The 26,663-nt window shown below is 34.8% G+C and overlaps 1 protein-coding gene across 20 annotated transcripts in view; it reads right to left on the bottom strand.

The window, feature by feature from the left end:
* The window catches only part of PHF21A (PHD finger protein 21A), a 194,016-nt gene that overhangs the window by 145,106 nt on the left and 22,247 nt on the right, over positions 1 to 26,663 (bottom strand). For 7 of the 20 annotated variants that reach the window (XM_076001993.1, XM_076001988.1, XM_076001980.1 and 4 more), the window contains exons 2-6: positions 18,737 to 18,777; positions 16,365 to 16,476; positions 10,617 to 10,754; positions 5,407 to 5,439; positions 2,574 to 2,660 (exon numbers count right to left, since the gene is read on the bottom strand). In XM_076001993.1, coding sequence (XP_075858108.1) covers positions 2,574 to 2,660; positions 5,407 to 5,439; positions 10,617 to 10,670 — 174 coding nt within the window. In that variant the 5' untranslated portion in view covers positions 10,671 to 10,754; positions 16,365 to 16,476; positions 18,737 to 18,777. Of the gene's footprint in view, positions 1 to 2,573; positions 2,661 to 5,406; positions 5,440 to 8,923; positions 8,997 to 10,616; positions 10,755 to 16,364; positions 16,477 to 16,670; positions 16,791 to 18,736; positions 18,778 to 26,663 lie in introns of all 20 variants that reach the window. The other 13 variants (XM_076001994.1, XM_076001996.1, XM_076001995.1 and 10 more) reach the window with 5 other exon arrangements.

Genomic DNA, 26,663 nt, shown 5'->3' with positions numbered 1-26,663 from the left:
ATACTTTTTGAAACCATGATTTTAATGGCTACATAACACAAAATTTATTTAGCCAATCAAGTCTGGGGATTTTCTAAATTAACACTGTCAACCACAAATTGAAGCCCCATGGGTTAAGAAGCTGACTTCAAAATCTGCCACAGAGTTTCTCTGAAAAATCTCAAGCTACAGTTTAAAAGAACTAGAGCCTTCCAACCAAAATTTCAATGAAATTCACTGAATTTTAGCCATGAAGGTTGTTTACTGAAGACCACATTCTCCCAAATATAGCACACAATTAACATAGCTTTCCAGAAGAAATTGAATAAGTATCAAAGACTGAGGTGGCAACAGCGAATAAGAACTAATAAGTATCTACTACAAGAATCTGGGACAATCTACAATTATTTAAATAAAACAAAATAACAGAATGTATACATCCATTACTTGTATAATTAAGTTTTCAAATGGATACAGAAAAACTGATTATAGAAAAATGCACATTAAAAAAGAATGGAAGCAAATATGACAAAGGGTTAATACTTATTAAGTCTAGAATATGATATTATTCTTCAAACTTTTCTGTATTTTCAATTTTTCTAACAACATGTTAATGTTAAAATATTAGTCATGTAGTGGAAGGAAATTGATAAGTAAAATAAAACTATTTAAAATTGAATAGCAATGTTTTATGTTGGAAATAAGTCTGAGGAGGAATCAGCCTTTGGACTTTATAGATGTAAGTACTATCCTATCTAAAAATGGTATTTTTCGGTTTCATCAAAAAGGTTATTTTAATGGTTAAGCAAATATTATAAAAACTGAAAGATTGCATTTCAGTTTCTGACTCTTCTTTACTTTATATGCCTAAGGTGTTCCCTATGCTAGACAATTTTTTAAAATTCCAGTTTCTAAAATCCAAACTTAGTTCAGATGACAATTAGAATTTGCCACTAGATGAAATGCCTTACTGAACATAGATAGTTGCAATTTCCTATTAAGGTCCCTGGCAGAAAAAAAAAAAAAAAGAATAAAAAGTTACAGAATAAACCAATTAGTTCTCACAAACAAAAATTTCAAATAAATGTAAATTTTTAAAACTGCCCCGCTTTCCCCAAATGTAGCCTTAGGCTGTCTTAACTTTGCAACAGCATCCCCCTCACCCCACTACTCCAGTAATCAGTTCTCACCTTTCCCTGCTGGAACACAAGAATTTTTCAGCAAAAGTGACTCATTCATTGGCATCTTGTCAAACTAACCCTGAAACTATAAGGAGGCTCAGCGCTAACAGAATTCTAAAGCTAGAACACTTTCACTAACACACATCATTTTGACTTCAGAGAACTGAATCACATTTCAGAGCCAAATACATACTAACCAACTCTGTTTATATTTTTCCTTACAAATTGTTCTCCACCATCCCACCTCCTCCCAATTTTAGTATGGCAATTCCCTAATCTAAAATACCTCCTGTCTGTGGAAAAGACAAGATGGGGAAGCATAAGAATAGGAGGGAGGAGTAAAAAGCAGTTGTTCATGCAGCTTGTAAGAAGATGCTATTCTGAAACATTAACAACTCATATCTATTCCACATAGTTCTTAAGGTTATTTCTCTCCTCAGTTAAATAAAAACACAATACAAACAAAATAAAAATTCTCCCAGAATAAATTACTCTCAGCACTATTATTTCACTATATAAAAGTTTTAATAAAATAAAAATCAGTTATTGACAAGTATTTACTCAAAAATCTTCAATAAGATGTCACTTGCATGAACTATCAACTACAAATCACCTTATTCTTTTGTTTCATACATTCACCTACTCCAAGACAGAAAACTGTGCTTTTCAACCAGAGAGAGAGTGGTGGGAAAAAAACAAGAAAACAAATACTTTGTCAGATTACCATCGACATTTACTTATAGCTCTATCAACTGTCATACTCCACCTGGTGGCAAGAGCTGCCTGAACTGATGAAGTGGAGGTCATTATACAAAAAAATTCCAAAGAATATTTTTCAGATGTCCTTGGAAAAAAGCAAGATGCTCTTTTCTTGCCCTCTACAGTGTTAAGTCTAACAAGTTTTCACCAAAGTGTGTTCACATAATAGTTGGTCAATATCTAGTAGAGGTTAACATAAAGGTATGATGATACTTAGAATGGGAAACCTGCATTTAAAGCAATCTATTTATAACTATTCTCCCCACAAAGATTAGATGTCAGCTCAAGCCTTTAAGACAGGTAACAAGGTACAAACAGCAGCTACAAGATTCTCTATCACATACTCCCACTAACTTTCTTTACCCCTTTCCCCTATGGGTAAACTATAGAGTTTAATTAACACAGTCAACGGCAGCATGCCACATTGCTTTTAGATATTTGCCAGTAACATATACCCATGGGATACTCCAGAGACTGATTTCAACCAAAAATAAAAATAGATAAACAGAGCTCAAGCAAAATTAAAACCGAGTCTGGCTGCCCACACTTATTTTCACACATGAGGAAAAATAGCAGTTCTCTTAGAAGCCTTGAGCAGACATATCTTTAGAACACAATGTTAAAAATATGCCCCCCCCAACCCCTTTCCCCTACCTGTTTCTCACTCAAAGCTGTGATTTTGGCTTGGAGTTCATGAAGCTGTTTCTTTAAGTCAGCATTCTGATTGGAAAGAAAAAATATCTGTGAGAAAGATATTTTATTTGTTAACAGAATAGTAGCAAGAGGACTATGCATACTGTATTACAAATGACGAAGCAACCATAAGCATTTAGCCAATCAAATTTGTCATGCATTAAATTGTAGTCATAACACCACCACCTAATGCATAGATCCTAAATGCAGGCTTCTAGCACTAAAACAAGGGCAGTTTCTTTGCAATTGTTTTAAATTACAAGAAGTTCTATATTTTAGCATCTTGCACTGTAATAGTACCTGTCTACTAAAATATTATTCTTTATAGAAAGTATCAGTTGACAGAAAACCTAGAGCTGCACTAATCAGACAAAAGCAGGAAAATGGAGGTTATAACTACACATACACTGCATGCTTAGTGGCATTATCAACAAAGATTAAGAGGTTTTTCTCCACTTGCCCTCTCCCTTATTTAGCAAAGTACATTTGTTATTTTAGCCTAGATCTGAAAAGCTGTCAGTACTGCAACTGCCTTAACGCTACATCATTCAAATTAACACACTGACTACCAGGGCATTTTCTCAGTTCTAAAATTCTAGGAATCAAAAAAAGAATACTATTTTAGATGACATACACTGAGCATGCTTGCCTTTTACTCAAGTGGGCAAAAAAATTCCAAAATTAAAATTTTCAAAAGTTTAATGTAGCAGGACAGCCTACCAACAGACTGAATGCCACCACAATGAGACTGCTTTTATTGATCATCTCACATATAGTTCTTTCAATTCACGCTGCCTGGTCTTCTGTCAGGGTTGGAGCACACATCCTCCCCCTCTATTGAGTTTTATGTTTATTCAATTTGAAATTTCTTTCTTTCTTTTTTTCTTTTTTGAGACAGAGTCTCGCTCTATTGCCTGGGCTAGAGTGCTATGGCATCAGCCTAGTTCACAGCAACCTCAAACTCCTGGCCTCAAACAATCCTCCTGCCTCAGCCTCCTGAGTAGCTGGGACTACAGGTGTGCACCACCATGCTCAGCTAATTTTTTCTATTTTTAGTAGAGACGGGGTCTTGTTCTTGCTCAGACTGGTCTCCAACGCCTGACCTCAGATGATCCTCCCACCTCATCCTCCCCAGAGTGCTAGGATTACTGGCTTGAGCCACCACGCCCAGTCATTTGGAATTTCTTATAAGTGTATTTGATATATGGCTTCTCTAATGAGATTACCCACAATGCTGTTCAACAACTTACTGCCCCCTCAGATTCTTCAGGTTAAGGTTGTTCTGTTACATGATCACCAGCTGTAACAGAAATGCTAGTTTCTAATAATATTTCAAAGTTGTTTATATGCAGGTTACCACTTTAAATATGGTATTTATTAGTATGATATATGTTAATCTAAGGTCTACCCCCCCCCTTAGTTCCCTAAATCCAATTTAAACTATGAATATACAAAAAAAATCAAAAAGAAATTTTTCATGCAAGTTGGACTCTCCAACAGGAGGAATAGTGGGCTACCAATGCCAATTCTCAGAATCAATGGGTTGTATTAAAACACAACAGTTAGACCACTGATTCCTACATTTGTAGAGATGAGTATTTTCCACTTTCAAAAATCAAACTGCCTCAGTACCACTGTTCAATCAAAAAATTTATTTTACTTTACAATGAAGCATGTATGGTATGTTTAACATCCCGGATATATATAGATGAATCCGATAAATACACTCTGTACTTATGATCCACTGTTTAATGGTTGCAAAAGAGATGTTGCCTGAATAACACAGATGATCATAAGAAGATGAGATAACTTTTTAGGAAGATTTCTCTAGGAACAGAGAATAAAATGCCTAAATCCAAAACTTCTATGAGAATTTAAAGAAAAGGTAACATTTTGTGGATTATCAAAGTACTTTTTAAACCCTCTTTAAGACTTCTTTCAAAAATGAAATTCTCTAAAATGCTTGAAAAAATTATTCTAAAATTCTTACCCTGAAATTCATTACTATTCAAATGTTCTATAATATAAACTCCAAGTAGGCCTGGCGTGGTGGCTCATGCCTGTGATCCTAGCACTCAGGGAGGCCAAGGCAGGCAGATCGCTCGAGATCAGGAGTTCGAAACCAGCCTGAGCAAGAGCAAGACCCCGTCTCTACTATAAATAGAAATTAATTGGCCAACTTATATAGAAAAAAATTAGCCGGGCATGGTGGCACATGCCTGTAGTCCCAGCTACTCGGGAGGCTGAGGCAGGAGGATTGCTTGAGTCCAGGAGTTTAAGGTTGCTGTGAGCTAGGCTGACGCCACAGCACTCACTCTAGCCTGGGCAACAATGCGAGACTCTTGTCTCAAAAAAAAAAAAACCTTCAAGTAAAAAAAAATGGTTTGGGGCCACTTTCACTAATTTTCAGACTACAGAAAACCTCACAAACCCTGATTTAGAATATGTGGGTTTATGGAAATGAAATTTAAGCTATATGAAGAGTATTAACTCTCAATTTTTTTTTCTAAAATACCCAAAGCAATTAACATAAAAGTAAAAAAAAGTAACAAAAATGAAATGATAGCTATATTATAATACAATGTATATAACAGAATTCTATTACATGATAGAATACAATACAATAGATTTTTCTTAACGTTAAAACACGAAGACCAATATGCTAAAAATAATTGCTATTAGGAATGAAATAGTTCTGTAACTTAAAAACCATCTACATTTCAGTATATTATGGCCATTTTATTTTAAGTTATTTTTTAATTTAAAAATTAAATGAATAACAATAGTATTTTACCTGTGGATCCTGCTTCATTTGAGCAACCAGTTTCTGGTAATAAAGAGAGAAAAAGAGCCATCAGTCTTACATATTAACTTTCTACAACTATTCAGGTTTGGCACAAAAAAATCTAGGGTTTCAAGTCAACACAAAAAAATGAGCAACACTACAATAAGAACAGACCAAAGGCTTCTGTGATCTATGTAAAAGCCTAATGATACACTTTTCTTAATAGAAAAAAAAAAATCTAACTACCTCTTTATACTGAAATTAAAAAGTGCCTGATTTTTACATCTGGACACAGGGACAGGGGACAGTAGCTTTGAAAAGCAATTTAAACAAGTTGGATGCTCCAAAAGCCAAATGTCACTTTAAAATGTTATTGTCTAGAGTCCCAAACAAGGCCTGGAAAAAAGCTGATCCCACACAAAACTGGCCTGTTTGTACACAGCGAAGTATAGATTTGGCAGGTCTGTTGGTTTGGTTCTTACCACAGAAGGAGCCTAGTGTCAGATGTGACTTTCAGACCAGACTTCTTCTCTCAAGGAAAAGAGGGGTGTAGAGGATGATATGTTCTGTGGAGCAGGGATGCTTGAGAACAAGGAAGTGGAAGAACAACAATGCAAAACTCTACCTTACCTGGGTTCCTCTGGGAAAGAGTACGCTTCCTACCCTAATACTGAATGAGAAAGCAGAACCCCAAACAAACAAAAAACAAAAAAATGAATGCCATTTGACCTAATCCAACTTCTAAAAACTTCACTCCCCAAAGGTAACAATAACCATGGACAGAAGAATTCCAAGGATAAATGAGTATCAGAAGGCTTATTCCATTAAGTACCTGGGAATAAGCTCTTCCCCACGTGAATTTTTCACATAATGGAAAAATTTGTCACACTCTTTGAATGAAAAGACACTTTTAAATTGTTTAGTTGTAAGATAAAATCTTTCTAAAATACATAATATACTTATCTACCTTCTTAAACAGAAAAAAAGTCAATCTTTTTACTTGGAGGTATGATTGTATCAATTAATATACTATAAACAATACAATAAAGTCCTTACAATAAAAGGCCACAAAAAACTGCCATGTTTTAGAGTTCTTAGATCTGCATTTTTTTCAGTCTACTCCTTAATGCCAAGCAGTCAACTAGCAAATCTTACTACTATTCTAACACCCCTGGACCTTAACTCAAATGTGATGCTTCAGATCTTCTGTGTGATATACTCACTGGACTAATTTTAAGATGACTGAATAGATTGTAGTAACCTAAGAAGTCTCCCTTGAATAAAATGTATAATCTTTAGTGAATCACTTCTGAAATGTATTCTAATTGGTCAAAAGCCTTTCTTTCTGGTGCTAAGATACATTCTGGATAACTGAGATTGCCAATCATGTGACCTTTAAAGACACAAGGTATATGTTATACTATATTCTACTTCATATTTGACAATAACTCTTCTATATCCTAGTTTTAATCTACAAAATAGTAATAATACACATTCCAAGGGTTCAAGGGAATTGAAACACAAGGTTTTATACATATACATTTTTACACTAATGCACCAGCCACAAGCTTCAATGAAAAAACTCTCTTGATTTTTCTTTCTGATTTTGTTACCAGAGAGTCAGCCACTGTACTAATGTTATCTTTATGAAGCTGAAATATGTATTTTGCCATGACAATGGAATTCAAAAATTGACTGATAACCACTGCACTAAGTCTCCACTTCTGGAGGAAGTAAAGAGACCAACTTTTGTATCTATAAGCAGTTAAATTACATTTTAGATAATCAGGGATAGGACAGGGCAACCTGGGCCACTTACTAGACCATCCAGATCCCTAGTGACTTTAAGCTGACATTATGCTAACAATGTAAAGTTAAATTACTTTATATTGCAAGAATGCAGCATTTTTTCATGAGGATATACTTAATGCAAAGGGTAAGCAAATGACACCCCCTTAGGCCAAATCTGGTCCACCACCTGTTTTTATAAATAAAGTTTTATGGAACAGAGCCATACTTGTTCATTTATATATTATCTGAGGCTATTTTGTCTGTACAACAGCAAAGCAGAGAAGTTGTGACAAAGACTGTAAGTGAACTGCAAAGCCTAAAATATTTTACTATCTGGCCCTTTAAAGACTCTGCTTTATACTATTCTCCATTCCATATACAATAATACTCTGAAAGTTTAAATATAACTTACATCAAATCTACATAAGAACAATCAAAGAAGGGAGGGAAAAAAGGTGATTTTCCTCTAAAGATGAGATGTCTATCACAGGCCATATTATTTATTTACTGAACATCAACTATGTGTACATTGCCATTTTCTTAACCATCTTCCCATTCATAAAAACAACATAAAGAACAAAAATATACTTCTATCACAGCAGTACCATTGTTTCATAATGTATTTTCTATCTATTAAGCTCAATTTCAGCCCTAATTTTATGCCCTTACTGGAAATGCAACAAAGGGTAGCTTTTGCCCCAATAATTAGTCAAATGTATATTCTGACTTTGGCCTCAGCCTAACAACCAATGCCGCTACTTTGATGTCATTTCTGGCATCCCTGAACTTGTCATGATCAATGATGATGCAGGTTACCCCATATCCAATTAGAATAACATCAATTTTATGAGCTAAGCATGTCATTTGGATTTACTATTAACAATTAAATTCTCTGCTAAAAAGTAGTAAAGTATTACATATAGAACTGGAGTTAAATATCTCAAATGCTTTATATGTTGAAATATTATTCATTGACATATAAATAAATGTTTATTATTATGCAAACAAAATACTGTGTAATAAAAGGATAACTATAAAAGCTATTAATTTTATGCTCAAAACAAACAGATAAATACACAGGGAAATTGACAGTTAATATGAATATTAAGATAACATTTAGGATAACTATAAGAAGAATACTATATCTCTTTTGAGTCAACAAAAGTAATTTTAAAATTTTAATTAGATTTAAAAACAGAATAACAAAGATTGTTTTCATAATTGTAATGTTTATAAAAAATGGTATACTTAAATTCAAAATATGAAACAAAATAATATTTAAGAACTGTATTTAATTTAATAATTAGCTTCTATTTAGGTTACAAATCTTTCAAGAAAGGCATACCTGGGACTTGCCCATTATCTTGTGGGAAGAAACTAAAAGTAGAATGCTAACTTTGCCATCTCAATATTTCTTGAGAGGAGGAAAAACTCCAAAAATCACACACAACATAAAATTATCTTTGATTTACACAAAATTCATATTGGTTACTGTACTCCCAAAATTCATTCTATAATGATGTCAACTTTGAACAAATTGTGAATTTAACTTTTGTCACTTGCCATTCAGACAAATTGGGTGTTTAAGATACCTCAATGTTAAAATACTTTCATTCACGAAAAAGACTAGCTTGATTTTGTAAATAAATTTTTATTCTTCTCAATTAGTACCAGAAGCAAGGCCAAAAAAATAAATAAAACATGTACAACTTATTATACACTAAAAGAAGCCCACCTATACAAGGCAAACTCTGGTGCTGAGCAAGAGTTTAACAAGATCCAAAGCAGCAGCAGGGATTTCTGGATTTCTAAACATATAAAGATTGAATGTAAAAAAAAATATAAGTGCCTTTGAAGCTTCTTATAAGTTGTCCTTCACATTAATTCTAGGCAATGTGCAATCTAGTAGTTATCAAAGGCTCAAGATACTCTCCCAACAATTTCAGAAATTAATGTTAGACTATTCACATAAAACAAGGAAAACTACACCTTAGAACAAACATCTTTTAAAAGTTCCCTTCTCTCCATTCTCATAATTGTTATACATTCAAAAGTAGTCAATTCATCAATATTTATCATTTTGAGTACCAAGGATTATATATATGCAATATACAAAAAAACAGATATAAACAGTGATATTCTGTTTACACAATAAATGTTAATTTAAGGATAGCTTTTTGTCATGATTATATTTATTTTTATTATATAAATATATAAATTATATTTAATATTGTAATATTATTTTATTGATATTATATAGAAACATTATATAACATAAATATATTTACAACATTTTATTTATATATACATATATATTCACATTTTTGGAGACAAGGTCTTGCTCTGTTGCGTGGGCTAGAGTGCTAATGGTGTCATCATAGCTCACTGCAACCTCAAACTCCTAGGCTCAAGTGATCCTCCTGCCTCAGCCTACCGAGTAACTAGGACTACAGCTATTTTTTGTTTTTTGTAGACAAGGGGTGTCTCACTATGTTGCCCAGGCTGGTCTTGAACTCCTGACCTCAGTGATCCTCCCTCCTTCAACTCCCAAAGTGCTCAGATTATAGGCATAAGCCACTGTTCCCAATCTATCGTTATATACTTTAAATGTTTATTTAGTCTAGGTTTATTTAGTCAGGTAGACTAGTCTACCTGAGGTAAAATGTAAGAATCATGAAATTTAAAATTTAAACATCTGTGAAGACAATCACATTTTCTTTACTAAAAATTAGGATGAAGGCATAAAGCTGACTCATATGAGTAAAAACTTTAGTACATATGGTAGTTGAATTAAATATGTCTTGTTATTTAAAACATGCAAGTTAAATCACCTGAACAAAGTCCTTCAGATGAACCAAAAACAGGAAAAAAGGTTTTTTTTTTTTGAGACAGAGTCTCACTTTGTTGCCTAGGCTAGAGTGAGTGCCGTGGCGTCAGCCTAGCTCATAGCAACCTCAAACTCCTGGCTCAAGCAATCCTTCTGCCTCAGCCTCCCAAGTAGCTGGGACTACAGGCATGCGCCACCATGCCCGGCTAATTTTTTCTATATGTATTAGTTGGCCAATTAATTTCTTTCTATTTATAGTAGAGACGGGGTCTTGCTCTTGCTCAGGCTGGTTTCGAACTCCTGACCTCGAGCAATCTGCCCGCCTCGGCCTCCCAGAGAGCTAGGATTACAGGCGTGAGCCACCACGCCTGGCCGAAAAAAGGTTTTTTTAACACCTTTGGTGTATGAAAAAAATATTTTCAGTTCTTTTCTCTGGAAAGGAAGTTGGAAATATTTTATTAAAGTGCTTAAAAGTAATATCTATGAGTTTGCTGTCTTAAAGATTATTAAAAACTATACTAAAACCCAGAGATGGTCCTGTTTACTAATCTTAGCCATTACTTAATAACATAATGTAGGAGAAGCCAATAATACAACATACCTGGTGAACCTGAATTTCCACTTTAAGAGCCTCCTGTAGAGTCTGCAACTCCATCCTCTACCTTCTCCACTTTTTCTGTCTGCTAATTCTATAGTTTCTTCAGCCTCCGTTTAAAATAAACTCCTCTTCTCACTGCAGCTGCAGAGATTATAAAATGTTTTGGATCATTATACTGGGAATAAAAAAAATACTTATGTTAAATAAAATATCTTAGTCGAAATAATATTTGATTCTCTAACAAAGGGCAAGAAACTTCCCAAAGAGAATTTTTCGCCAAAAACAATTCAGTACCAAAACTTTCTGGATTTTATTCTTTGAGCATTCCTCTACAGAACATTTCAAATAACTAAGAAATGAAAAACTAAAAAAGAGTTTAATCTGGTTATGGAAATCTCTTAGCACCTACTATATGCTCAGCACCATGTTACCCACTACATACTGAGGATACAAAGCTTAACAAGACCACTACTGCCCTAGGTGAGAGTCTTAACAGGAGAGACTATAACCATCTAGGACACACTGTCCTTAGAAAGAGACACATAACAACAGGGTCATACATTTTTAAACATCAGAGTGGACTGGAGAGTTCAGGGTCTCTCAGAGGTTAAACAATGCCAGCGTACTTATATCTGGATAGGCTCTTACTCTATTTAAAAAATAAAGAAACTCAAAATGGGGGAAACTCTGGTATAACAGGAACATTTTCATTTAACAAATCAATACTTACAAATACAATGCAATGCAAGTCTGCTATCCACAAAGTTATGACAGAGATATTTAAAAAAATGTACCTAGCGTATGAAACATACAAGGTGGTTTAGTAGTGAAACACCTTTCCAGCTTTACAATGAGTAACATCTTCAAGTTTGCCAGTCATATCTTTGACTATACGTATGTATAACTGCATATGGAGATGATGTCAAAAGTCTGAATTTGTGAACGTGAACATGATACCCCACCTGACTTCCTATCCTCCTCCCCTCATCACTACTGCAATTTAGATTAACTCAGTGGCTAATTTCTCCTATGTTATTTTTTTCCATTTTCCTTGAATGTGGCCTTAGATGTGATTTTGGGTACTCTACCAAAGCAAAAGTCTGTTTTTGCTTGAATAAATTTAAACTTTACTTCAAATTTCTTTTCTTCTTTGTATCTATAAAGCTTGTAGCTAGAGCAGTTTTTCAGTATCCATACAAATTGAGGAAGAGAACAATCAGAAAGCTAGAAGACCACTACTTCTTAAACCAATACAATGAGATCCATGATCCTCACATTTTCCTAGAATTATTTACCTATGGATAAAGTCCATATTCAATCTAAGTTTTCTAGAAATCCTTTGAAAACTGATTTCACAGAATTATAATGGAATCATTAACTAGAAAATGTATTCTTATGAATATAAGTTTTCATTATATTTTCTTATTCTCACTAGGCATAAAACATCAGTAGAAATCTCTCCCTTCAGACTTATATATTATGTTATGCAATATCAAAATACATTAACCTAAAAAAGAATAAATTCCAAAAGTGCCAAATTCCTTTAAGTTTATATCTGTGGAAGCTAGGGAAGGTTTACTGTACAATTACACTGTTAACTGAAAAATTTCATAAAGGCAGTATATTTAGGAAAGATAATTTGGGAAAGGAGACACATTTTGATGAACAAACCTGGGTATTTTAGCCACTTATTATCTTTTAAAAAGTTTGGAACTATAGTCAACCAATCAATCAATAATAGAATCATTAAGTTACTGACTTAAACCAAGATTTTGATTCCTTATAATTTTTGTAAAATCAAAAATCATCTTCAAGTTGAAGAAGTATTTTCCAAAATAGAAGGGCCATATTTTATTCTGATAGTAACATATAATACCATAGTTTAACTCAAATCACATATACTCTAGAAACAAATAGCAGATTAAAAACACTGAGAACTTAACAATATACATGACAAAGGGTTAATATAGTTTATACGGTTAGAGCTCTTGCAAATAAATAACAAAAATCCATGAAAAGGGAATTTACAGAAGAAATGTGAAAATCTGAAACATGAAACTTGAAAAACTTCCATCTTCGATAGAGACAGAGAAATGTAAATATTAAGGAGATATGTTTTGTTTATCAAACTGAAGAAGCTTTGTAAAAATAATAGTACTCAGAGCTGTCTAGAATTTGTGTCAGGTGGCACTTCATAATTTGCTGATGGTTATCTCTGGGTGGCAGCACTGAAAGTTATTTACTTTTTTCTTTTGGGGTATTTATATTTTCAAACTTTTCCATAAAAAATATATACTTCTTTTTAAATAAGAAAAAATTAACCAAGGACTGATAGATAAAGCATTAGAAAATTTTATACTGATAAAACAAAATGTTCAGGAAAAGAAAAGGTAAAACCAGGGTTTAACCTGGAGATTCTTAAATGTCAAAGAGTGCCTCACACGATAAGAAGCCTGCAACTCCACTTAATGAGGAGCTGATGGCACTTACGTCCTCCATCAGACTGTTATCTGCTTATTAGAGACACACAAAGGCATGATGATTTATTTGGCAAAGACTCTAAAGGCCAATTACTCATTTTATTTCAAAATTCAACTGAAGGGTTAAAAAAAAAACTAGTGACTACTTATAGAAAAACATGAAGGATTAGAAGATTCATTTGGAATTCTTTTTTTGGATAGTAAATTTAAAATATTGGTCTCTGCCTAAAGAAACTATATATATGTTTGTTTATAGTTTATAAAACAAGGGAAGCACATGTTGAATCCTTTTAAAAAATATTTTGGGGTCTCAGACAATTCATGCAGTCATCATCTGAACACTATTTGGGGCCGTTCATAGCATCAAAAGAAGGACTTATTTGCTAAATTTGTAAAAGATGATTTGCCATATTTTGATCAATTCAAATAAGTCATAAATAACAAATCATTTGCTGCAAGGTGAATACAAACAGACTCACAAAACCATGCTCAACACACTTTATTCAGGCACAAGCTTTTCTCCACCCAACAGCTCTACATACCACCATCAGCAAAGGCATTTGCCTAGAGCAAAATACTATTACCAACATTTGCAACTTCCAAACTGTACATGCAAACCATTAGGATACCTAATGTCCTCTCACCTTCAAATAACAAAAAACAAGACAAAAATAATAACCAAATCTCACTAAAAAAGGCAGCTGGGATATCTGGAAAGAACATTTACTATCCAAAAAAACAAAAAACATTAATTCCACATACTGTGTGACTACTCTCATCCTTGGGGTTTGTTTGCTTGTAAATCAGGAAAATGGAAACAATATCACCTAGTTCAAAAGATTGTTACGAGGTTTAAATCAGAAAAAGTTACATGAAAAGCTCTTTGTAAAGTAAACTATAAAGTTGGGTTTTTTTTTTTTTTTTTTGAGACAGAGTCTCACTTTGTTGCCCAGGCTAGAGTGAGTGCCATGGCGTCCGTCAGCCTAGCTCACAGCAACCTCAAACTCCTGGGCTCAAACAATCCTACTGCCTCAGCCTCCCGAGTAGCTAGGACTACAGGCATGCGCCACCATGCCTGGCTAATTGTTTCTATATATATGTTAGTTGGCCAATTAATTTCTTTCTATTTATAGTAGAGATGGAGTCTTGCTCTTGCTCAGGCTGGTTTGAACGCCTGACCTTGAACAATCCACCGCCTTGGCCTCCCAGAGAGCTAGGATTACAGGCGTGAGCCTATAAAGTTTTATATTAGTCTTAACTCCTTTCTTAAACTTTTTAATAAAACTTCTCAACACAGTGTATTTCTAGAAGACTGCAGGCTTTTCTTCCTCAAATTCTCTAAGAAACGAGCTTTTAACTATTTTTCTGGGTATAGGTCTGCTTGGAGATAAGTGACCTCCAAGTCTTTTATTATGATTCTAATAACTTACAGGAAAGCTATAACTGATTTCACTGCTAAGAAGTATTTTGCTCTGTTACTGAATTGACATAAACTTTTTTCCAATCAAAACTTGATTCATTAACCAACAGTTACTTTAAGAAAAAGTCAATGAGGCTGGGTGCAGTGGCTCACACCTGTAATCCTAGCACTCTGGGAGGCTGAGGAGGATGGCTTGAGGTTAGGAGTCTGAGATCAGCCTGAACAAGACTGAGACCCCGTCTCTATAAAAAATCGAAAACTTAGCCAGGCACCGTGGCATGTGCCTGTAGTCCCAGCCACCCAGGAGGTTGAGACAGGAGGATCACTTCAGCCCAGGAGTTTGAAGTTGCAGTGAACTATAATGACACCACTGCACTCTAGCCAGGGCAACAAAAAGACTCAGCCTCGATAAGAAAGAAAAAGAAAAAGAATAAGTCAATGACACAGTGTGCTCCTAAACTGTCCCCAATAATGGACAACTTCATGTTCTTTAAACCATGCATTTATTTGATGTACAATTCCTCTGCATTTGATCTGTATTCTCAGACACAAGTCTTTAAAGTAGGTTTAATTAATTTTTTAAAATAGGAAAAAGCAGAAAGTCTTGACAGTTCTATGTATCTTCTTATCCCATACCTAATATTCAAATCAGGTTTCAATTTATACAAGATACTTGTTTCTTACCATGTATCTAACATGCAGAGAGATAAAACAGTATCTTTAATTATTAACTAATAGTGCTAAAAACTACCATGAATGCTAAAAATAAAATTCTTTTAATAGTATTTATTGAAAACTTTAACATTAACATGAATTAATAAAAAATGACATTAAAAAATATAATATTTTTCTTATCATTTAGCAAATTTACAATATATCTTGATTGATTTTCACTGCAGTATTTCTTTGGTAACACTGCACGCAAGTCAACAGGAAATGCTACTGCACAAAGAGCTTGGCAACCCTGACTTTAGAGGCTACCCTTTGAATCTGGCAAGGTTACTATACTCAAATCCTGGCGTGACAACTGTTGACAAAAATTATCTTAGCTAGTTAAATGTTTCCAAACTATTAAATTAAATTTAATAATGTTGTTTCCTATTAAATGATGTCTCCTGTTAAATTAAAATTTTAAGATATATGCATATAATTAGCTTTGTGATATCTGAATGTTTAAATGTGACTGAATATAAAATATTTATTTTTCCCTTCTCTGGTTGCTTTTTTTGGGGCAGGCAGGTCTTTACTTTTTAAAAAAGAAATACCTACACATTTCAAACCACTGCAATATGAGGACTTTTGTGGTGTTCTGGGTCAGACCAGAGTTTCTGTGTAGCATCTTCTCCTTACAGGTCTGCAGCAGTGCCCTACAGCCCTTCCTACCATTAGCGTTTATCCCAATGTATGGCTTCTACCTTGGCTTCCTGGGGCACAGGTTATCTGCACACACACATTTATTTCCTATCTTTCTTTACAAAATTCAAGCATGTCTACCAAAATTATCTCAATGATACCCAACAGAAATATTGAAGTAAATTTAAAAATTCATAGAAATTCAAAATGTAGGAGGCTGGGCAGTAGTGTATAACAGCATGGTGACAATAAGGCCAAAAGTATAGAATAGGTTGCCACATTTACCAAAATGCTATTTCATTTTTTTTAAAAAAATGCCCAGACAAGCGTGGCCAGAATATTACAAATACATACCACACAAAGGATAACACAAGTGGGTGTGGTGGTCTCAGCATAACAAATAAGTACTTAATAGAAGTGGAAGTTATGGGAGATAGATTTCAGATCAATATAAGGAAGAACTAAGGATTAGAGCTGTACAAAAAAGGAATGGGTTACCTTATGAGGTAGTGGGCTCCCTGTCATTAGAAGTATTCAAGAATGCTGCATATCATATCCCCCTCTTGGAGATTCACAATGCACATTAGCATATTAAAGGTTCTGAGAAGTCCTGCAGTAAAGAAACCTGTTTAACTTTGTTTAACGCAGCATTTCCCAAATTATTTGACCACAGAACCCTTTTCCCACCCACACCCCACCTTGATAATATTTATTCAGTTCCATGGAACTAGATTTCTCAGAATACATTATAGAAAATATAATTTAAAAAATGAGCTACATTTTTTACAATGCAGTATTCAATACCTGAATAAGAATTTGTCGGCCGGGGGCGGTGGCTCATGCCTGTAATCCTAGCACTCTGGGAGGCCGAGGCGGGCGGATTGCTCAAGGTCAGGAGTTACCAGCCTGAGCAAGACCCCGTCTCTACCAAAAATAGAAATAAATTAATTGACCAACTAAAAATATATATACAAAAAATAAGCCGGGCATGGTGGCGCATGCCTGTAGTCCCAGCTACTCGGGAGGCTGAGGCAGTAGGATCGCTGAGCCCCGGAGATTGAGGTTGCTGTGAGCCAGGACGCCACGGCACTCACTCTAGCCTGGGCAACAAAGTGAGACTCTGTCTCAAAAAAAAAAAAAAAAAAAAAGAATTTGTCAGATACAGAAGAAACTGCCACACAGAGTAAAAGGTGGGAAGAGAAGGCCCCTTAAGATTCTATCACATATCAAAGTAAAGGGCTACAGGATCTTGATTATTTATCTTAAAAGGTTCCATGAGAGAAAGGCTAGTAGAATAAAAAGGTAGTAAAATGTAAGGTTAACCAGTTCAAATGCCTCCCTTTTATGTTCAAAGCCCAATTCCTAAAAGGAAGAGCGACAACTCAAAGACCATAAATTATCACAAAGAAAACTTAGCCAAATATCTATGATACCTACTCCACCAAGTTAATTACTATTTGAGAGAGAGAATTTTTTAAAAAGGGGGGGAGTAGCTTTGTATTAGAGTACTATCCAATTTCAGCTATCTTGTTTAATTGTTTTTCATAATATACTCTCCAAATAAAGTTAATATTTGTTTGATGCTTAGTCACTACATTGCCCTGTGCAATCTGTGATCCTGAATTAAACATTCAAAGAAATGATTAAGTGTGATGATTTATAAGCCATTAAAAAATCTATTAAAGTAGATATTAGGAAAAAATGTTTGCCTATATGCCTCACACTGTTATATTTCTCTCTCTCTCTTTAGTTTTTCCTCTTTAAGAATTATATAGGGAGGCCGGGCGTGGTGATAATCTGTAATCCTAGCCTGTAATCCTAGCTCTCTGGAAGGCCGAGGCAAGCAGATCGTTTGAGTTCAGGAGTTTGAAACCAACCTGAGCAAAAGCGAGACCCCATCTCTACTATAAATAGAAAGAAATTAATTGGCCAACTAATATATATAGAAAAAATTAGCCGGGCATGGTGGCGCATGCCTGTAGTCCCAGCTACTCAGGAGGCTGAGGCAGAAGGATCACTTGAGCCCAGGAGTTTAAGGTTGCTGTGAGCTAGGCTGATGCCATGGTACTCACTCTAGCCTGGGCAACAAAGTGAGACTCTGTCTCAAAAAAAAAAAAAAAAAAAAGAATTATATAGGGAGAAGGGGCATGGGCAATATATGTAACCTTAACACTTGTACCCCCCATAATACGCTAAAATAAAATAAAAAAGAATTATATAAAACAACACACACTAAAAATGTAGTATCAGACATGAGGCCAATTCAATATTAAGCTTAAGAATATAAACACTTAACAGTCCCAAATTTCAAAGTCAAGGTTCCCATAGTTACATTAACCTAGTTTTTGCACATATACTAGGGCCATGAAATATAACAGTATATTAAATAATACAAAATATAGTGGGAATCTTAACTTTTTAATTTTTTTGTTTTTGTTTTTGTTTTAAGAGGCGGCACCTGGCTATGTTGCCCAGGCTAGACTCAACCTCCTGAGCTCAAGATATCCTCCCACCTCAGCCTCCCAAGAAACTGGGACTATAGGCACCTGGCTGGGAATCTTAACTTGAATTTCCTGACTTCTGAATTCTCAGCCCTAACCACTGCATTAAGAACATTTTTAGCAAATGTCCTTAACATTTTAACAGGTTATCAAATGGAGGAACATGCAAGCCCAGTAGTATTATTAGAAACACAAATATATTTGAGATATGGCTTTGCAAAATTAGACAAAAATTCACTTCCTCAGTGCAGGCAGCAAAACCTCATTTCTGGCAGAGAGTTTTTCACCAAAAAAAAAAAAAGTCACAATATTTTAATTATTATCCAACTAGTATCAGGCATACTATGTCTGTCTTGTAAAAGTACTTACCAATTTGGGGGAAACTGGCTCTTCTTCAGCTGTCTAGTCCCCTGTAACAGAAGAAGGGAGGAATGGAATTAGACTACAAATACATATTTATGACATGTCATCAAAGCTGAAGATTCAAAGATTTCTATCTGATTTTAAGAAGGAAAAAACAAAACACATACAAGTTTTCAAAGTTTTAAAACCAAAAGAAAAAAAAATAAGAAAGTAGTTTTTTACAGCAAAGAAAGAACTCAAGAGCAGTTAAATCTCTACTTTTCCATAGTTTCCAAGACAAGGAGAAGTTAAGTAGTTGATGGTTTTCCTTTCCTAAGAAACACATAGAAATGAAATGTACCTCATCTAACACACAACTACACCCTCATTCCCCCAAAAAAGACCTCTACTGTTGGTTGTTTAGTACTAACAAATTAAGCTAACATCAGTCCTTAGTTTAGTCCACTTAAAAGGCCTTTTTTCAATTAATCTTGAAATGGATTTGCCTTATGTAAGGCTTTAAATTTCACAGCACTTTATAATAATGTATAGTCAGAATTTTAATTAAACTTTTCATTCACATTCTTAGATGTTAGACTGTGAACCACATACATAAAAGTGATTTATTTTTTCTATGTCTCCACATAGCCAATCAGTGATAAAGTCAGAAAGAAAATCAAGGTTTTGGAATCTCAGTCCAATATTAGGGAACAAAATTAAAACTTTTCTCTTAATATTTTAGTATTAAATTATTTAAACTCCACATGCCATGTTTAAAACTGTGTCTTTCTTATGCCTTAAACATGGTACATCTGTTGAATATTACTCCAATAGTGTCTCATTTCCTCAGGGAATATTTCAAAAAATATTCATGTCACACAGATTATAAATCTTTGTTTAATCATGTACAGTCATACCAAACATACATTAAAATTATTTAAAAGGGCCCCAAGTCATGCAGTTAGTATTCATTTCCAAAAGAAATTCAATTTGCTGCTCTATCCTGCCTTTTCTTTAGCAGCAGTTCTTTTTAAAGTTCTCAAGTCCATCTAAACAACAATTTTAATCACCAAGATTAGAATGATTCTCAACCAAAAGAAAAATCATGCAAAACTCTGTAGAAAGATAGTTATTACAAAGTGGATTCTTAACATTACAAATACCTACAGGACTCTGTACCACTCAAAAGACGCCTAAAACAGTATGAGGCACATAGTAAATGCTCAACAAATGTTTGTTAAATCAATGAATTGACTGACTGGACACTTAAACTGTCTGCTGCAGGCTTATCTTCCCTTTTAGGCCTTATTTGTTAGCTTTCAGGCTGGAGATAATTTCACATACATTGATCTCCCACAGCATTATTTGTTAAATGAATGACTTTCTAAAACTGTTTTTATCCAAATGGTTGATTGGAAAGTAAAATAATAACATTTTAAAATATAATGAAAAGACTGATAAATTAGACTAAATTAAAATTAAGAATTTGTTCATCAAAAAAACACCATTAAGAGAGTAAAAAAGCAAGCCACAGAAGTAGAGATGATAATTGCAATACATATAATCAACAACATATTTTATATATCTAGAATATATAAAATATGTTGAAATGTGGAGTGATCAGGATGGGACTGGGATTTTAACTTATATGGCATTTGAGAAAGTATAATCATATAAACTCTTCTGAGAAGTTATATTCAGTAAAAGGCAGCACAATGTACTATCTTATCTCTAGGGCATTTTCCCCAAAAATCAGCAGAACAAATCCTAAACTGATAGAGAATTTTACCATGATATCATGAAATCATGAAACTGCTCATAAAAAAATAACTTGTAGAGACTACAGAAAACACTTAGGAAATCAAAGTTTAAGAAATGACTTCCCCAAAGGTCACTCAGCTAGTTGGTGGCAAAGCTGGAAAAGAGTTTACAGACCCTGGGATCCCTTTAACTGAGCTCACTTTTCCACTAGACCTTACTTTCTTTTAACCACCTGCAACAGCTACTCTTCTAAGAAATAAACAATAAACACTGGGGAAATATTTTTGGAAAAGTGTGCATATAAAGTTTTAAAGAATAATCATATAGGTAAGATATCTAGAGCAGGTTTTAAAATCTGAAATCTTTTATGCCTAAGGGAACCCCACAAAAGGGCTTCAGAAGGGTCTGTCAATTCCATGATACTATAATGTATATGCTGAATTCTATACATGCTAGTATAGGTACAGTATTCTGAGAAGAAGGTCCACAGCTTTAATCAATTTTGCAAAGAGGTTCAGATACCCAAAAAGAGTAAATTATTTTTAGACTAGTGATTCTTAAATACTGTGCACATCAGAAATCCCAAAGTTTACATCTGTAGGATTTCGTTCAAAAAAAAAAGAAATCCCAAAGTGTTTCTTCTGAAGATTGAATATTAATTGACTACCATTTGGAAATTGATTTTTAAAAAAGAAATGCAAATATTTTATTTCTGCAATTTAAGAAGACTAATCAGCAAAATCTTACTAATCAGCAAGATTTACACACAAATTTGTACTTTTTACACTATACACTACCCATAAGCAAAAAGTATTTAAGTCTGAAATGGAAGCCTGATTTCCTCAGGTTAAGTTGATTAAAAGTCTGCATAATTCGATTCTCACGTACATTTCATATTTGTAACTAAGATAGTCCAAAACTTTAACCATATTTAAGTTTTTAAAATATAGATTTATTCTTGAAAAGTACAATCGAAACATAGAAGTAAATAAAATTATTTTTGCTTTTAGTGATGTATATTATCTTGCTAATATAACTTCATATATTTTTTGCAAACTGAAGGTTGTTCACCTCTCCAGAACTTCACAGGTAGCTGCTTTAATTAGAGCCAATAAAGAAATGAATCATCCAGATTTCTGATATGGTTATAAAATTTAAAATATTATAAATAAATCAAAGATGACTAATAACTACTTCTTAAGTATCTTTTGTAAAATATCTAAAACCTTTGCATATGAAGAATCGATATTAAACAAATTATGCTGGGAAAAATTTTAATACTAGATCATGTTTTAAATTAGGCCAAAATTTAATTCACCCCACTACAAATTTCAAACGATTAAGTTTACAGCCTGTGCTCAATCATAAATTTTGATAAGGGACTAGAATAGCACAGGTAATTGTCATTCAAAGACACTTTAAAATGTCACCTTACCCAGAAGATTCAATCTCTTCTCTTCCCCTACTACACCAAGCTGACGGTGGTCCAATGACTAAGTTTTATTATATACAGTAGGCTTTGCTGCTTTTTATCTGCCGTTCCTAACTTCCAACAGAAAGCAAATAACTTCAAAATAAATGTAAATGCAGATAAATGGTTAGAAGAAAAAGGAGAATCAAGCTTAATGAGATTTAGTCCTTTGGGCCCCAATATCATAACGACCATCCCTCTTGTCCCCAGTCTCTCTTACAGTCTCATGGACATCCCTCAGCACTTCTCCCTTTATTCTCATGAAGCATCAATCTCCCCCTCATCATTACTGGATCATTTTGTTCCCTCTATTTTAAAAAACAAAATAAAACAAAAAAACCTCCCTTCTCTAGTAAAATAAAACAAAAAAACCTCCCTTCTCTAGTTACTATTCCATATCTATACACCCATTTATAGTGAAACTCCCTGAGAAAGTTAACCATACTGTCTCTATTTCCTCTCCTTCCAGTCTCTACTAAACCCACGCTATTAGGGCCTTTGCCTCTCTCCATTCTTGTCAACATCACCAATGACCTCTCAATTGCTAAATCCAATAGTTAAAATCTCAGTCAGTCCTCACTTCCTTGTTCAATTACTATTACTTGGTCCAGGTGATCATTTCTTCCTTCTTGAAACCCTTTCTTCTCTTGACTCCCTGGACATCACCCTCTCTTGATTTTCCTCCTAATCTCTCTGGCCACTCAGTTTCTTTGTTAGATCCTCCTCATCTCCAAGACCTCAAAATGTAGACCTGCCCCAGGATTCAGTTTTTGGAACTTCTCCCCTTATGTAGTATCACCCAGTTTCATGGCTATAAAAGGATCTATACACTGACAATTCCCTCATTTTTATCTCCAGCCCAGACCTCTCACCTGAATTCCAAACTCATATACCCAACTACCCACTCAACACTGGTCAAATAGGTATCTCAGACCCAACAAGTCAAAACCCAAAGTCCTGACTACCTATCCCTCAACCTCCAATCTCCTCCTCAGAGTCATTCCCATCTGAAGAAATGGTAACTCTATCCCCTCAGGGGAAAATTTTTTAAGTCATCTTAGACTCCTCTTTTTTTCCAAATCCAACATCTAATCCAATAGCTAACCATGTGCCTCTACTTCAAAATATATCTACTATGACCCCTTGTCTCAACTCCACTACCACCTCCTTAATCCAAGTCAACATTACCTTTCACCTAAATGACTGCAATAGCCTCTAACAGCCTCCTAGCTTCTGCCTTGGCTCCACTATAGTCTATTTTCTCAGCAGCCAGAGTGAGCTTTTCTAAATCCAAGACAGATCTTGTTCCTTCTCTGCTCAAAATCCTTCAATGAGCTTCCTACTATACTTTGAGGAAAAGTTGAAGTTCTTTACAATGGCCCACAAGGCACTAGCCTCTGCTACTCTCAGCCCTCCCATCTCCCCATTGCTCTATATGCTCCAGCAACACTGGCCTCTTTTCTGTTTTTCAGACACTCAAAGAAAATTCCCTTCTAAGGGCTCTTCTACTTGGTCTTCTTTCCTTTGGCTGGAACATTTTCTCCTCCTCCAAATATCTTCATGGCTTACTCCCTCAAAATGTTTAGGAAATCTACAGCAGTGTCAAGAATAGGAGAATAATAAAATAATGACTAAAACTGTAATCAGAATTGTTCCCCTCCTCGAACTTTTACTTATGTTCTTTTTTTTTTTGGACGATTTTTTTAATTTTAGTATATTATGGGGGTACAAGTGTTTAAGTTACATATATTGCCCTCCCCCCTCTAGTAAGAGCTTCAAGTGTGTCCATCCCCCAAACGTTGCACATCTTACTCGCTGTGGTTGTATATACCCATCCCCTCCTCCCCTCTCCCACCCTCCCGACACCCAATAAATGTTACTCCTATATGTCCACTTAGGTGTTGATCCGTTAATACCAATTTGCTGGTGAGTACATGTGGTGCTGTTTTTTCCATTCTTGAGATACTTCACTTAGTAGAATGGGTTCCAGCTGTATCCAGGAATATACAAGAGGTGCTATATCACCATTATTTCTTAAAGCTGAGTAGTATTCCATGGTATACATATACCACATTTTATTAATCCACTCATGAATTGATGGGCACTTGGGTTGTTTCCACAGCTTTGCAATTGTGAATTGTGCTGCTATAAACATTCAAGTACAGGTGTCTTCTTCATAAAGGGACTTTTGATCTTTTGGGTAGATGCCTAGTAATGGAATTGCTGGATCAAATGGTAGCTCTACTTGTATCACTTTGAGGTATCTCCATATTGCTTTCCACAGAGGTTGAACTAGTTTGCAGTCCCACCAGCAGTGTAGGAGTGTTCCTCTCTCTCTGCATCCACACCAGCATTTGTTGTTTGGGGACTTTTTGATAAAGACCATTCTCACTGGAGATAAGTGATATCTCATTGTGGTTTTGATTTGCATTTCCCTGATGATTAGAGATGCTGAACATTTTTTCATTGTCGGCCATTATTCTGTCTTCTTTTGAGAAGTTTCTGTTCATGTCTTTTGCCCATTTTTTGATAGGGTTGTTTGATTTTTTCTTGCTGATTTTCTTGAGTTCTAAACAGATTCTAGTTATCAGCCCTTTATCAGATATGTAGCCTACAAAAATTTTCTCCCATTCTGTGGGTTGTCTGTTTGCTCTCTTGACAGTTTCTTTGGCTGTTATGCTCTTTCTTATACTAAGAATACTCTTTTACCTTCTAACTATCCAAATCTCACCCAGACATTAGGATCCAAATAAAGACTCACTGATAAATAAAGACCTCCCCAAACCATCTTAACTTCCAATTCTCTTTTTCTTTAAACTTTTGGAGTGTTTATCACCTTTCTCATTCATTTTAGAATTTAACCACATATTGCCTCGCATTTTAACCTATATGACTTACCTCTCTAATTAGACTACACATGCATGCGCGCGCGCACACACACACGGATAGAGCAGAATTAACACCCTGTACAAGTAGTTCTCAATCCCAGATCAGGATAAGGAATAAAATTTCAAAAAACAGACTCACAATCCTTACCCTTACAGATTCTAAATTCATAATGTCCTATTTCAAACCCAGACGTCTGCATTTTTTTAAGTTCCCCCTGAAGATTCTGATAGGCAGTCAGGATTAGGAACCCAATGACTGCCTTACAGTACTCTATTTCCTTCAGTCCCTAGAAAAGTAGGCCCTCAAATAGCCTAAAACTAGAATGGACACCTCAGAGTACCAGATCCATACCTTCATTTCACTCTGGGGGAACAGAGTCCCAAGAAGTCTAGATAACTAGCTAAAATCTACAAAGATAATGAAAGGCAAAGCTCAGCCTAAAACCCAGATTCACTACTCTCAATCTAGGAATCCTTCCATCTGACTGTACATAAATAAATGAAAGTAATAAAAATTCACAATTCATGGATAGGTGTACTACATAGTGATTATCTAATACTTGACCACTGACTATGGTGTCTAAGCTCTAAAATAGTGCATATTAACTTCCATATGCTTGAAAAATGTGAGCCACACTAGCTGACAAAACACTTCAAGGCTAGAGAGTAACTAAAGGAAGACTTATAAGTAAAAAATAATTTTTACTAAATCCTCTTACAATATATACAAAAACTGTTAGCATTATTTTGTGGTAGAGAAGTAGTAGCAGAAATAAATGGAAAGAAGAAATCTTGCTTCATCACATTATAAAGTACAAAAATCCTTATTCACAGCTTCCACAGCTCACAAGTCTAATCATAACAAAAACTTCTTAATTACTGATCAGACTTAGTAAATTACTCCATATCCCAAGACAACTCAACTCTATCTTAATAATCAGTTAACCTCAGGACCAAAACTTTTGCCATCAACAACAATAACCAAAAAAAAAAAACAAAAACCCTCAGGTATCTATAAGGCATTATAAAAGAGTTTGAGCTTATCTGGGTATATAGGGATTTAAGGAAGTGCCTCCTATTAACACTAATGGGAGTTCTGGGTGTAAACTATAAGCACCAAGGAGAAGGATCAATGCCCACCACTGCATCTGTGAAAACCCTTTCTATTGCACTAACTGTAACTACTGGGAGTTGTTCTCTCAGAAATGGGATAATAGACCCAAATTCCTATGTCTCTAAAGCACAAAGATAATTCAAATAAAAGTCACTAAGGAAGGTCACTGGTAAACAGATTTTTAAAACAGACAAGAAAAAACTAAACTAAAAGAACAATGAACACACTAAGGAAATTTTATAAAATAGTACCAACATGTACAGAAGAAACTAGAGTATTGCTGGAGAAAGCACAATAAACCCAACTATAGCCAAAAGCTTATCCAAAGAAAAACACAGACACAGACACACACACACACACCCACACACAAATCAAAACTAAAACTCTTCCCCTAATGTAGCCCTAAGAACACTACAACCCTTGCTTTTAAACACAGAAGAAAACTCCTGCTGCATTAATAGCCAAGAATAATCACTGAGTACTTCCAGACAAACGGATAATGATCACAAGCTGCCAAGGACAACCAAAACTAACTAAATGAAAATGATAGCACCTTTTTGTGTTCCATCCTTCCTCACTTCCCAATATAGCACCACTGTACTCACCAGGCTAGAAAATGAGCAGGTGCCTTTCAGGCCATAGAAAAATCAGTGACACACGCACACACACACAGCCCAAACACAAACACAAAGGGAATGAAGGGGCTTAAGACTCACAAGG

This window comes from Microcebus murinus, chromosome 4 (genome assembly GCF_040939455.1).
Source record: "Microcebus murinus isolate Inina chromosome 4, M.murinus_Inina_mat1.0, whole genome shotgun sequence".
Lineage (NCBI taxonomy): Eukaryota > Metazoa > Chordata > Mammalia > Primates > Cheirogaleidae > Microcebus > Microcebus murinus.
This window is presented reverse-complemented; position numbering and strand designations above follow the sequence as displayed.